At 47.1% G+C, this 15,085-nt stretch overlaps 1 protein-coding gene and 1 long non-coding RNA gene across 2 annotated transcripts in view; one reads left to right on the top strand and one right to left on the bottom strand.

Annotated features, from left to right (window-relative positions):
- Window positions 1-14,822, top strand: part of LOC142814296 (uncharacterized) — a 96,790-nt gene extending 81,968 nt beyond the window's left edge. Inside the window, exon 3 of the long non-coding RNA XR_012894905.1 lies at window positions 14,697-14,822. This is a non-coding gene — a long non-coding RNA (uncharacterized LOC142814296). The remainder of the gene's footprint in view (window positions 1-14,696) is intronic.
- On the bottom strand, window positions 157-3,356 carry LOC142813923 (uncharacterized). The gene is made up of 2 exons (XM_075891880.1): window positions 3,025-3,356; window positions 157-904 (listed from the first exon to the last, which is right to left on the bottom strand). The coding sequence occupies exons 1-2, from the start codon at window positions 3,271-3,273 to the stop codon at window positions 191-193; spliced, it is 963 nt and encodes a 320-aa protein (XP_075747995.1). The 5' UTR covers window positions 3,274-3,356; the 3' UTR covers window positions 157-190.
- Window positions 14,823-15,085: the final 263 nt, after the last annotated feature.

Genomic DNA, 15,085 nt, shown 5'->3' with positions numbered 1-15,085 from the left:
AATGCGGCCCCCAACCCACTTCGGGGCATCGGCACAAGATCGGACAACTGTGATGAAATATTTACTGTATGCAAAAAATATGATTTGCCCTTTTGTTTAAAAAACGTACATCAACCTTACTATCTGACAACAACAGCAACAAAATGAGGGGTTGAATCAATGAGTAGCAGTCCATAATAGGCTGCACATGTCAATCGATGCGCTCAGGCGTGAGCGCCCTTTTCCACTGTGCAATCAGCAGCGCCGTTTCGTTGCGTTTCTTCGCTGCATTCGACAGCCGCTGCACGAGCTCCTTGTGCAAGGCTCTCACCTTGACGACCGGGTGTCCGCAACTGGTGAGCGTACCGCTCCGCCGAAACGTCGACGACAAACGCTCGCCCATGCAGGGCCCGACGGCGTCCACGTGGGCGAGGGTTGCCTTGGCCTTCAAGGCTATGCGCCCGCTGAAGAAACTTTCGTCGGCGAACGAGGCGTTGCTGTCGAACCAAGCCCAGACGGACTGAAACTGTCGGAAGACATTGTAACCTCGCACTAACAACACACACGGTTCGAACGGAGCGAGATCCACCGCGACACCATGATCCCGCCCGTTGCGTCGGTATTTGCCGCCGGCGTCCTCGACGTCTTCCTTCGCGACGTGGCTTCCTTTGGCGGTGCTCCGTTTGGCGTTCTCAACGCGTTTGGCGTCACGCCGCCGTCCGGTGACGTCGAAGTTTCCGCGCATCAGTTGATAGGCGTTTGTGAGGAGCGCACGAACGTTCACGAAGCAGTCGTCGCGGCTGAGCAAGAGAACGAGCCGCGAGATCCATATTCTTTCGGTGGCCCACTCGGTCATCAGCGAGGACAGCGAGGACAAGGACCCGGACGGCTGCACCACCAAGTCGTTGTATGCATTCACTTCGGCCTGTAATGGAAAGTGATGCCGAATATCACAGCTTGCCGCTGCGCAAAACGCAGACTACTCAGTCACTGAGATTGAATGAGGCGATATTGCTGTTATAACGGCTGACAGTGAAGTTAACCGAACTTCGAGCTCTGTCGCGCGCTCCGAGACCTCTCTCGCTCCTTTAGTCCCAGTGAGAGCACTGAAAGCGACACAGGAGAGCGGGGCGCAAAAGAGAGCACTTTCTTCTTTTCTTCTAAAAGCCCGACCACACGTACACGTTGTAGCGCGTCAGCGCGTGGCTTTGCGAGACGGCGCCGCGCTCCCTCCCTATGGTGAGAGGGGGCGCGTAGCTTCGCGTGTCCTCGCGCCCTCTCTCTCTATAGGAAGGCGGCGCGGCGTCACTTTAAAAAAACCACGTGCTGACGCGCTGGAACGCGTACGTGTGGCTAGCAGCAAGATAAAATTTGAGAAGCGATTGAGAGAAATGGGGGAAGAGCGTTGGGCTAGGAAGGTTTTCGGCTACTTGTACATGAAGAATGTCGATACAAAATGGAGGAAGCGAACCAGGAAGTTAATTGGTAAATACTTAGAAAACAGCAGGTGGCCAAACCAAAAAGAACTATCGGTTAAAAAGAAAGTGAAGGGAACGGAGACTGACATGTGGAGAATGGGCATGATTAAGAAGTCCGCACTAGAGATCTATCGAACTTTTAAGCAGGAAATTGCCAAGGAAAGGATCTATGACAATACTCGGGGTAGTTCTCTACTGTTTGAGGCCAGGACGGAAGTACTGCGAACCAAGACATATCGGGCCAAATAGGAAGCGGTAGACACAGTATGCAGTGCATGTGGAGAGGAAGAAGAAACTGCCGAACACTTGATAATGTTCTGTAAAGGGCTTCACCCTATAGTTCAGGATGATGGCGCAGAGTTTTTCAAAGCACTGGGGTTTAGGGACCGGGAGGGCAAAATAAACTTTAAGCGGGTAGACTTAACTAGAAGGAGGTTATCTGATTGGCGGCTAAAGTCAGGGCACGAGTGAAAATTAAACTCTTCACTGCAAAGTACGAATCCTCAAACTCACTTTTTAAGGGGAAAAAATAAATATAGTTTTTGGTTCATTAGGTATTACGGCTTGGTGGCGCTAGCCACCGCCCGATCTAAAGGGTACAGCCATATTCATCCATCTATCCATCCATCGGGGTCAGGCCTCTGAAGCCTGATCCCAGGTACCCATCGCAGCGCGTCAGCGTGGGGCTTTCTGACGCAGCGTCATGCCCTCTCTCTATAGAGGGAAAGGAAGCGTGGCTACGCGAAGCTGCACGCCCACTCTCTCATAGAGAGAGGGCGCGGCACCGTGTCGAAAATCTACGCGCCGACGCGCTGCGACGGGTGCGTGGGGTCAAGCCTTTACAGCTTAAACGTTGCACGCGGCTCACTTATCTGCCCCGGGACGGCCTGCGGCGCGGACACCTCGGTAGCCGTGGTAGTGATACAGCTCTCGGGACGTTTTAATCAGACAATGGCCATGTTGTGTGGGTGTGTGACGTGGTTGTACATTGTTATGTGGCTTGATTTGTGAAGAGAAGTGTGAGCAATTTGTAGCCAACTGAAGTTTAATCTCGAGCTTCCTGCCGCGTCTGCGCTCTAACGTTTGCCTCGCATGCTCACAGGAGCGTCGATGACAGATTGGCAGCATTTTGTGACGCATGTTCAAACTTAAAAGCGTGGCGGTTCGAGCTAGTTGGTACGACATGACGATTGTTATAGCGCGAGACCAGAACGACGACAAAGAAACGAAGTCTTCTCCCTTTGTCGTCGTTCTGAGCTTGCGCTATAACAATCGGAATGTTCAAAAAGCGTGGCAAGGCCCCTTTAATACTGCCTTCACCAAAGCGATCGTGTGTTCGAAAATATTTTACACAGAATTGTGATGCAAAAGTACGTCAGGCGACACAAAGGTTTAATTTACTATGAGCTGCAGTGTTTGTAGTCTCTTTCTTGGTAATTGTGTTTTGAAACGACAAAAGTTTGTCGCGTCCTCAAACGAGGAATCCACGTCGTAAAAGAATATACGTCGGACTAAAGAATATCGTCGGACTGAGCTAATGCCTAATAAAGTGTAAAAAAACGGGCACCTTTATCTGTGTCTCGTTCTGGTGTGGCACCATGTTCATGAAGAAGACGAGGCGGAACATATGTTTCGGGTAGCTGCTCTCTCGACCCCAGGTCTCGCGGATGGCGTTCCGCTGTTCTCGCCTGTCGGGGGACGTCATGACGAGAGCGAACACCAGGGGCCTTGGATTGCCGGCGAACGCATCGCTGTATAGGTTCGGGTAGGCCCAGACGTCCGCGGCTCCCCAGGGTGGTGGTGGCACCCGCTGCATGCCTCGTAACGCGGTGGTCGTCGCGTGCTGCCTGTTCGAGCAGTTCGCGCAGGCGACGAGCGAGGGCTCGGGAACTGCTCGGGAGCAATCTAAGATTTGAAGGATTTAAAGAAAAAACAAAGAAATAAACGCTTGCGTTGCAGGGACACTAACATGAAGCTATAAATCGTTATATTGATAAATTACTTTTAAAGGCATGCTTCGTTCATTGCGCTATCATAGATTTACTAGTTGAAAAAAAAAAAGATCAATGTCAAAAGTATCACTTTTAAACTTCCCGCGGCGCTCCAGCTGCTGACGTCTCAGATTTCAGTGTTTTTTTTTTTTTGTATGTAGGCTATTTTGGCGGAACAAAATTGGCTGAAACTTGGTGTGCTATATCTCTGATGATGATTGATTGATTGATATGTGGGGCTTAACGTCCCAAAAGGTTTAACGCCTTTCATAACTCCGCTCGAAGCACACCGGACAAGGCATCGCCACGCTGAATCCCTAACGCCTTATAGCACTAAAACCAACGTATTTAAGTATTCATTTTTTCGCGTACAATAACAGACTGGAATAACTTGCCTTGTGAACAGCTGTCCAATATTGACGCTATTGCTCAGTTAAGATGTTAAGTTTTTTATGCTTTGTATATGCCTTGTGTATGCCGTTTTGTTCTTGCCTTGTATATGCTTTGCATATGCTTAGTTTATATGCCAACTTTTGTATTGTTTCTTTTCCCGTTCCATACTTACAATGTTGTTTCCCTCTGGTTATTATAATTTGTACTTCCCATGCCCCTCCTGCTTGGGCCCTTACCTGGGCCTGCAGTATGTCATAAATAAATAAATAAATAAATAAATAAATAAAAGCACCATATGATTATGAGAGACGCCGTAGTGTAGGGCTTCGGAAATTTCGACCACCTGGGGTTCTTTAACGTGCACCCAAATCTGAGCACACGGGCCTACACCATTCCCGCCTCCATCGGAAATGCAGGTGTGCTATATCTCTCGCTCCCCCGAAAGACACCAGAGTATGTTTGTACTGATTAGGAGCTACGTAAAACTAGCAGATGTTGTCGAAACCCATGACGTCATGTCGACTAGTACGGGAACTTCAATGTGGATTCACTGCACGCGTTTTCTTTTTTTTGCGCATTCTTCTCGCTTACCTGATGTCTTATAGCAACAAGCGCGGTGTTTTTGGTGCCGTGAAAATGGTCATTAGCTGAAGCGAGAAAAGTCATTTCTCTGCATAGACCTTTTTCTGCAGCGGCGAATGGGCGCTGCCATGATTGAACACGTGATCTAACGTCCTTCGCCTTTACACTTCTTCACCTTCGCCGCCGGCGCTCTCCGGTTGAAAGCCAACAAAGCGGGCGCAGCGCATAGTCCGCAACACCAGTTTTTATTTTATTTATTTTTTTTCTCTTAGACACTGCGCCTAATGGCTGACAACAATTAGGTGCTCTTTTCCTTTTTCAAGGCTACCACCACCGTTTCTCGCTGTAGGCTGCAGGACAAGGTCGGCCACATTGCGGCCGCACCACCAAGGAGAAGGCCATGGCGCTTCGGTGCTCTGGCACCCTCTAGTTTTGCATAGACAAACTAGCCGCGAAAAACTGTCTATGGTGTCCCCACTCAAGGCGGTTGGCAACGATGAATTCTAACGGTACTATTCCAGTTTGTATTTCTAACACTGTGAACACTTCGCGCCGAAGCTTCCCATGGTTAGCATCAGAACGCTGAACACAGTGGACGGTTGTCCTTCATCGTGACACATAAGATCACTTAGTGTAACGAAAGAGCTTCCGGTGCCTGAATCTTACCGAGTCCGCATGGTCCGCATGACTTGAACGCGTTTACGGTGCATATAATAACCATGGCCATCGCTGCAGCAGTGGAAAAGCTCGGCGTGTAGCGACTGGACGAGTGGTGAAGGGATGCGGACGCGTTGGCTTTATTCGCTTGCGGCGGTAGTCGTGAGCTCTGGCGCAACGAACAGTGATGTTTCGTGCAGGGAACTTTCCCCCTTTTTTTGGGGGGGAATTTTCGCCTGTCATTTTGTCACCGAAATGTCCTTTATTCAGTACAATACAGTGCAAGTAAAATGTTGATATAATACAGAAGGAGGTCCCAAAGTAAAAAATGTCAGGGGGACCTCCTGTGAATTCATGTATAAAAATATAGAACAAAGATTGGCAACTAAGGAAAAAACAGCACGCGAATAAAACAAAATGAACGTATTGAAAATTATTATTGAAACTTATGGTAGTTCAAGATATTTACATGTAAGTGATAAAACAGGAGATGACTAATTGGATTAAATGACTAACATAACACATATATATCACTAACTAATACAGTGTCACTTCAGAACCCATACACGTACACATAAATGCGTATACCCGTATTTAAACACATATATCTATATATATACACATACATATATATTCTGGTGTCACATGTTGTTAGTAAGAACTGTTTTAGATGCCGACTGAAACAATGTAATGAGGGGCTTGATTTAATAACTGATGTTAGAGAGTTCCAGAAAAAAATTGCAGAAAACAAAATTGTCATTTTGCCGTAGTTAGTGCTTACTTTTGGAAGCAGAAGGTTACTATTTTCAGAAAACCGTGTGTTAATAGCAACACACGGTTTTAGGGAAAAAAATGAAAAAAAAAGAATCTTCGTGACATTGCAGGGAATTTCACGAATTGTTAACTTCTCCTATTACTACCGATAATTAGCGGTCACAGTGCGCCTTCGTCTGCTGTATATAATTGGTTCTGGTTCATGCACCACGCTAGCAGTGCCCTTGAGATTTCTTTTTGATATTTACGCGAAGCAATTTCTAGTTCACTATTGGTGTTAGACTTGAAGCCCACAATGTACAGCGTTCTAACAGTATATGAAATAATAAAGTCGTGCTCTTGTTGTGTGGCAGTGGAGGGGCTAGCCATGACTTCAAAAGTTGCCAGTACGTCGGACACCTGTAATCATAGTATGTGTGTGCGTGGATGGGGGCGTAAATTAGTACTGTTGTGCAGGGAAATAAGCTGGAAATTTCGTCAACGTTTGCAGGGAAAAATCCCCGAAATGGGGAATTTTCATGTCTCTGAATGGGTATTTTTCGGCTTGGTACGGAACATCACCGCCATCGAATGATATAGCGTCGTATCGCTGTCTTGCCAGGGCAAGGTGCCTAAACAGTGCGCTACCAGCTGATGTCGCAATGCTTTACATTGCGATAGGCGTGCGCAGGGTTCCCGTTGAGGGGGGGGGGGGGGGCTAATGTTAGTCACAGCTGCCTCCCTCCCCCCTATTATGTCAATGTATGGGGCTGGCTTTGCACCCCCTCCCCAAGTCGCAGCACCCCTCTCTACTATGTTAATGTGTGGAGCTGACTTTGCGCCCCCTCTCAGGTAACTAGGAAGGGGGGGCGGCCACCCCCCTGCCTTCCTCGTGCGGACGCCTATGGTCCAAAATTTAAATTGCACACGTGATCGCTTTTAAAGCTCAGTTGTGCTTGATTTGCTGTCGTTACATGTAGATAAACGTCCTATACCCTGCAAGAGCGCGTCAGTAAACTGCCTTATCCCAGAGGTGGTCTTATGAGGGAGGTGGTCGGGTGGGTGGGTGTTGGTGGTGTTTGGTCACGCGAAACGCGCAAGATACACAAGAAGAGCTAGACAAGATTAGCGCTCACTTCAAACTAAAGTTCTTTGTCAGAAAGCGGCCGTGCTTTATCGCACGCCAATTGGCAAAAGTAACAGTCAAATGGGTGCATGTGCAACAACACACTAACATATGAAAAAAAAAACTATCACCTCAATGATAACAACTATAACAAAAACAACAAAATCTTCATTTTCCGCATGTATCTTGTGTGTTTTGCGCTTCCAAATGGCATCATGGATTATTACGGACTCGCCCAGGTATCTGTTCTGTACTTGTAAACTGACTGGATATACTTACTGGGCCGGGATGGTAGCACGGGCGAGACTTTCTGCCGACCATGAAGCCGTATAAGCATGCTGACAGTCACCAGCAGGATCAAGGGCAGCCAGACTAGTTTCCTAGCGAGGCGCAATTTCGATCTCTGCGAACGCGCGAAGAAAACATGGTTGATTCTTCGTTTCTGCTCGCAACCAGCCGTAGTAGCCTATGATCACCTTAGCGTGGCGCTTTCAATCTCGTAAACGTGACTTCGATTTTCGACCACGAAGGCCGCGTTTCAATGGAGGTTAAATGCGAGCAATTCAATGTGCTTAGATGTACACGGGGTACGTTGGGTAACTCGTATGTCGGCAACACTTTTCACTAACACTTACTCGCGAAATGTATTTCGCGTTTAGGGCTCGCTCCGATTCAGACTCATCAAGCTTTTTTTCTGAGACGAACTCTCCCGAACTCTCACTCACAAAAATTTTGTTCAACCGCATTCACTCGGACTCATACTCACCGAAACATTACTCAACCTGGCTCACTAAGACTCAGACTGACGGCTATATCTGAGTTGGAGTAAGTTCGAGTGAATCGGCTCATTCGGCCAATGCTCTTTAACACCGATATCTAACGTAATCGCGTAATCGGTGCTCTTCTGGGTGCCTTTTCATATTGAGCCTTCGAATAAGAGCTACGATTGCTCGCAAACCAGTAACATCATTTTTCTTGAAATATATTTATCACGAATTTTCCTGGAAGAGTTTAGCGGAGGGGGGGGGGGGGTATGTCATGGCACTCCCCTACGTAATTCGCGCCTCTAACTAATAAGTATTGAAATGGCGTGTGAACGACACTGGTTTAGAATACCTGCAAGTAGGCGTGGGTACAAACATGAATCTAGGTAAGGCCGATAGTAATGCCGAAGATGATTAGACAGTAACTTCAGTTGGCCGAAATCAGATTGAAGTCCTTTACTTCGACACTTCACATAATCATGTTGTCGGTATGGCAAGCGAATCCCCAGAATTCAAATAAATGTTTTCATTAATATATAATATGTGTTTACCGGGTGAAGCTCGCATGCACTAAAAAAATCTAAATTTGCTGTAAAACCAGCATGGATCGTCAACAGTAAATATATTCACGTTCGGACCTTGATGTGGGATTCCAAGTTTAACATACCGTGGTAAATTATACCCTGCGCAGAAATTTAAACAATGCTGGGAATTGTGGCTTCTAGGCCCAATGAAGAGAAATAAAAACTTAATGCATATGTGACAATAGTAATACAGAATGCAGGGCGTTCACTAACATCAAGAATAAAACTCGCCATGGTGGTCTAGTGGCTCAGGTGCTTCACTGGTCACTCGTAGATCGCTAGATCGAATCTTGGCCGCAGCAGCCGAACTTATGCTGTGTTCCAATTCTTAGCACGTAGACAGGCTACGCAGACTGCTTAGAAGACCGTACCGAGCCCATGCTGTCCGAGAATCGGAACACGTTCAGACTGCTTTTACGCGACGATGTGCCACCTCACGTCTAATTTCTGGCTTATTTCGAGTTAAAATCAAAAACAAATAAACGTTACTCACATTGAGCGTCTGCACCAAAGCGTCTGCTTGGGTGCAGACGCTCAACTCACGGACGGACGGATGAATAGCCATCTGCACCCAAGCGTCTGCTTGGGTGCAGACGGCTATTCTGGCGAGATTTGATCTATCTGAGCGATTCGCTGAGCCGTCATCCTGTTTAGACAGCAAAGTAGCCTGCGTATTTGTCTACGATGCGGTTTTCTCGGAGCTGTCTACTTTGCCGGCTACGTGAGAATTGGAATGGGACTTAAGATGGCCGCCGCCCATTTAGCTGTCTATTTAGCCGTCTACGGTGAGTATAGGAACACAGCCTTAGATGAACGCGAAGTGCTAGAGACCCATGCACTTACATTTAGGCATCCCTCAAAATCTCCGGAGCTAACCAGTACGGCGTTCCTCATAATTATATAGTGCCCTAGGGGTAAAGTTCCTCTTGCTAGGGGTAAGTGCCATCCGCGTCCGTTATGCCTGCTACTCTGAGCGCCCGCTAGAGTGCTGCAGGTCGGAGGGCCCACTCTCTCTCCCCTGGCGCACGCTCGACTACGACGCATGCATTAGTTTGATATGAGACCGCGTTCACTTCCACCGCTCTCTCTCTTTCTCTCTGACTGTGTTCACATTCTAGACAGCATCGTATAATCGTAGACATTCTACGCTGACGCGTAAGAAAACAGCATCGATTCTACATTGTCCGAGCAATGGAACGCGTCCAGAAGACGTCCACGCGACCTGACGCCACCTCGCATTGAGGATAGAAAGCTAAGAACAAAATCACAGTATACCCACGGAGTGAATGATGATGACTGGGGCGAAGCGTCTGTCCGTCCGTCCGTACGTCTAGACGGATGAACGGAAGTGCGGACAGACAGAAGCACGGACGAACAGATGGACGTACCCACAGACGAACTCACCGACGGACGGATGAAAGCATGGACGAAAGCACGAATGGACAGGCAGACAGATGGATGGACGCATGGACTGTATGACGGACAAAAGTACGGACGAATGGATGGAAGCATGCACGGACAGACGGGTGGACGGATGGACGGACGGGCGAATGGGTGGACGCACAGACGGTTGCACGCACAGACGGACGGACGGACACTTCACCCTACTCATCATCATTCACTCCGTGGATATACTGTGAAAGCCATTAACGACATCTTGTTATAATATTCCCAAAGAGATGCACACACAACGCCATCTATTGAACAAATCAATCTAGTGGTGGTTACATACTACATACGGAGGAGGAAACGACCCACGGCCTAAGAAACTTCGCCACTAAAACATGATTAATGTGGGGTTTAACGTCCCAAAACCCCCATATGGTTATGAGAGACGTGGTTGTGAAGGGCTTCAGGAATTTTGACCACCTGGGGCTCTTTAACGTGCACCCAGATCTGAGCACACGGGCCTACAGCATTCCAGGCTCCATCGAAAATGCAGTCACCGCAGCCGGGATTCGATCTCGTGACCTGTGGGTCAGCAGCCGAGTACCTTAGCCTCTACAAATCACCACGGAGGGGCACTAAGAAAAACAGGTGTAGCTATTATGTCTTTGACTTCTTTTACGTTCGAATATGCGCAAAATAAACTTAGCGGACAATAAGGGCACAAAAAAGTGTCTGTTTGTGCGCAGATGACTATACTAGCAAGATCCGAGCTATCTGAGGACTCCGCTGAACCACCATCTTGCTTGGACAGCTAAAAAGCCTGCATCGTTTTTGTCTCCGACTCCGTCACCTCGAAGCTGCATACTAGTATTTTACCAGCTACGTGAACATTGGAACGGGACTTAAGATGGCCGCCATACAATTAGCTGTCTATTTAGCCGTCTACTGTGAGCTGTCTATTTAGCCGTCTACTGTGACTACTGTGAGAACACGTCCTCTGTTGTCAGTCTTTCGTCAGCAGCTGGTTTCAGGGGATGTGAAACGCCACGGCCGCTCCGCTAGATGAAAACGACCCGCGCGCTCCGCTCCGCTCATTCTCCTACCAGCAACGCCATTGACAACACCACGACGAAAAAACAAACCAGAAAATGAGCAGTTACACGTTAGTCGCTTTTACAGCTCACAGCAGCGTTCTGTGACGGTGCAAGTAAAGGCGAGGCGTTGCGTTTCGTCGAGCACTGGTGTGGACTTCAGTGTGTGTGTGTGTGTGTGTGTGTGTGTGTGTGTGTGTGTGTGTGTGTGTGTGTGTGTGTGTGTGTGTGTGTGTGTGTGTGTGTGTGTGTGTGTGTGTGTGTGTGTGTGTGTGTGTGTGTGTGTGTGTGTGTGTGTGTGTGTGTGTGTGTGTGTGTGTGTGTGTGTGTGTGTGTGTGTGTGTGTGTGTGTGTGTGTGTGTGTGTGTGTGTGTGTGTGTGTGTGTGTGTGTGTGTGTGTATAGTGAGAATGTGTGCATATGTGTGGGCGAATGTTTCATTGTTTTATCGATAAGCATTGGAGCTTCGCCCAGCTATAGTGCACTCTAGCCCCACGCTTTCTCATTCACTCTGTGGAGATGGCATGATTTTTTGTAACGTAAAGCTCCAGCTGTTAAAAGCGTTATAAAGAAAACAAACACGAAACAAGCGAAGCCACACTTTCGCACGCACAAGTTTAGGATGTATAAATGTAGAAGAATGGGCGTTGTCAAAGTGCTGAGGTAGTAACACCGGTCGCGCGCGTCTGCCGCGTTTGATAAGTGCCCGAAGCTTTACGAAGAGACTGCCACGGCGACGTAGCATTTACAGTGCTATAGGCTGCTGATCCGATGGTCGTGGGTTCGATACCGGCCCTGGCGGTCACATTCCAATCGAGGCCGACATGCTAGAGGCCCATACTGTGCGATGCTGGTGAACGTTCCAGGACACTATAGGGGGTCAAAATTTCCTCCTCAACGGCGCGCCTCATGATCATATCGTCGTTTGGAACGTTACACCCCAGATATTATAATTCTTATCAGTGGTCTTACCCCGAAATTTAAAAGCCTGGCTGCCGTCATTGCTGTGGAAGGTTCGAGAGTCCTATTCGGGTGCAAAACCAGCCGAGGGCGCTGACGTCAGCGTTGGTATGACGATGATGACAGTTGTCCACAACTATGGCACGTACCCACTTGGAGGCGTAGCCCAATAACCACTGGTCGACAGTAGGTATGAGCGCGAAAATTTTTTCTGTCATGGATTAACACGAAATCATCGATCCGCCTCTTTAAGCTCGCATCAAAGTGAAACAATGCGCCAGAACGAGCTCTTAGCAACATCACGGTTGTAAAGTAGAGAGGCGGGCGAGTTGTATTTGTTGCATCTTGTACAAAATTAGCTCAAATAGGACAAAGCACGAACATTGAATGGCACGGTACGAGTGCTGCTAACAACTGATGTTTAATAAAAGAAAAATGAACACAACGAAAACCACCACATGCGTGCGCAGAAAAAAGTTTGGTGAAGTAAAAATAAAACGGCTGATCTTGCGTACTTCGCAATCTGACATATTCGTAGAAAATTGATTGCGAGAGTGCGTTGTACATGAAGGATTTTAATTATTAAAGTTTATTTGAATAATATACAGTACTTATAGTAACTTAACCTTACACGCGGACAACGATTTCGCGATCAAGTGCTCCATGTCCATATAGAACGAGAACAGAAACAGCGGGCGCCCATCACGGGTTAAGGCTTTTCTCACGTTGCAAGCGTTACTTAGCGATGATAGCGTACCTGAAACATTCGCATATTAGTCACCTTCAGGCCATTTCAATACACCAATAAACTGAAAAAAATATTACAGTGCTTTCCCTGTAAGCCTTATGGGTGAACCAAGTGCGGCAGAAGAAAAGAGAGAAGAAGAGAGAAAACAAGACGAGAAAAGAAGGTTCGGCAGCTAGAAAAGGAGTGACAGCTCTTTTCTAGGTGTAGTGTATAGAGCAGAGTTGCTGCGTCTATCCATCCCGTTGCACTGCAATGAATGCGCACTTCGTACATCTTATCATCTGACTCTATGCATATGGGTTCACTGTTGTAATTTGCACCTGCAACACTGTATTTTACTGTTTCTAGACATAATTTTCATGGTAGCGCACTTATTTTGTTGTTTTTTTTCGCTATGAATTAGCTGTTTTTTTTCCTATGTCACCATCTACTTAAAAAGCTGCTGTAACAACGACTTTTTCTAATTAATGCAGCTGTACGTTCCCGCGTAATTCATGCTCGGTGTATGAAATAGACGGTGAAAGTGTGCGTTTCGTTCACTCCCAATGAACTGTCACTAAATGGCTTGATATGGTGTGTAAAAACTTTAATGACGTAAAATATATATTGCGGGTACAAAGGGCCCTGTAAAGCGTTCATCGCCTTTGGCTCCTGCACATTTCCTGGAATAATTTAGGTAGCAATAATTTTTAATAATTAATTCAGAGCTCAAACAGCCGACCAATCACTGTCATCACCGTACATGTTGTTTGTTGTGAGGCCGACAGGGGGGATGAAAACCGTGAAGAAGAAGATTTCCGTATGGGCGCCGTCGCTCGCTTCAGACAGGTAAAGAAAGATGTAGTACATGTACATGCATACTTACGAAGTCTCCAGAGCTTTTAATATCGTACGTCGGCTGCACAGTGGCAGAATCTGGAATCGCGCTTTCTTCTCTTGCGCATGTGGCACCTGTACCTCAATGCCTGATAACTTTAATGCCATGGCTTTCCGTTCTCACTTCTCTTGTGTAGCCGTATTTGCAGCGGAATAACTTTCACCCGTGGCTTGAGTCCTCTGAATCAATACGTGGGGCGATTTTACCCCAGAGAAAGAGCAACCAGGATCTACTGGCAGCATCTACTGATGTCTCACACTTGAAACAGATTTATTAGCAACAGCTCCTGACACGCATAACTATATTCAGTGATATAAGATTAGAAAGTACTTAGCTGGTGTTTGAGACTTGCGAAGAAACTCAGTAGTCTGATAGCTGTTCTTTCACGTAGAGTAGCAATTGTATACTTATGCGTAGTGGTCACGGGCCAGTGGTTAAGGAGTTTTAGTGCTTGGTCACCCAATCGCTCAGGGGCCCCAATACTATCGGCGTTCTTTTGTACTCTCCGAGAGTTCTGTTCTCGAGCTGCTGGCAGGGAAAGTACATTAAGGATGCACGAGCTTGGGTATGCAATAGAACTCTCTACTAGAAGAGCTTTGTATTTTTTAGTCTGTCCTGACGAGCCTCACCAAATAAAAATTCTGCCCCATTAAACTATGTCCTTGTGCTACGGCTGGTGAAGTGAGTTTTATAACTGCAAGGATGTGGCACAATACCACTCGAGAATTATGTCAGAAATTTTGGACGACATTTTCAGAGACCGCTATGGGGTGGGTTGCGAAGCCCAGCTGGGTAACGTTAAATTGTGCGTTAGAAGATGTAACCTGGGTAAACCATGATCTAACGACTATACAACTTGTACGACGTGGGAATCCAGGACAGCTGCAGGCCTAAAACTTGGCCGTGTGTTATAAAAAGTCACACATGCATCGTCTACGGCGGCTCAATGTTTTCTTTTTTGATTCTTTCACATCCCAAAGGTGACCTTGTTAAACCAATAAGGTAATTAGGTCACAATCCCAGTTACCGACTCGCACTTCTCAGTTATCATATTATATAGAACGATGAATTACGCACCCCCTCAATCAAGAAAAAAAAACTTGAAGCGTGTCAGAACCAGAATAAGTAGACACTGTATACTATCCGGTGCATGGTCACACAGCGTCAATGTGTCCGCGTTTCTGATTTCTGGTGCGCTGAAGTAGGCGCAATTTAATGTATACACCCTTCCAACTCACCGACAAAACCTATTGGCTCGCTAGCTCGCTCGCTCACTGACTCACTCACTGACTCACTCACTAACTCACTCACTCTTCTTCATGCAGCTAAGAAGCGCCGTCTGTTTGGCGCTGTCTCCCACTTACTCCAAGAACTGCTTTGTGCTGTACGTGCTGTTCATCGCCGTATTCATTGAAGCCTGCTACCTAATAAAGGCCACGATGCACACTGGCAAGGCGATTGGAGTCGCCCTGCCCTTTTCAGGAGAAACCGGAAAGGCCACTGTTGATAACGGGTCCCATCTCAGCCTTATCTCTACCACATGCTGCGTCAAAGGTGGGCTGGGGTTCTTTTAAAATGAATATATTACGTACTTGCACATTTTTCGCAGCACTGAATTCTACACGGACATGCGTCAGCTTTTTTTATAGTGTTGTATGCGTTTATTTTGTGCGCACAAAAGTAAGGTGGATGCTTTCTTATGGCGAGCACTATA

This window comes from Rhipicephalus microplus, chromosome 4, assembly GCF_043290135.1.
Source record: "Rhipicephalus microplus isolate Deutch F79 chromosome 4, USDA_Rmic, whole genome shotgun sequence".
NCBI classification, from domain to species: domain Eukaryota; kingdom Metazoa; phylum Arthropoda; class Arachnida; order Ixodida; family Ixodidae; genus Rhipicephalus; species Rhipicephalus microplus.
Note: the sequence above shows the minus strand (reverse complement) of the source record. Positions and strands in the feature narration are given on the sequence as shown.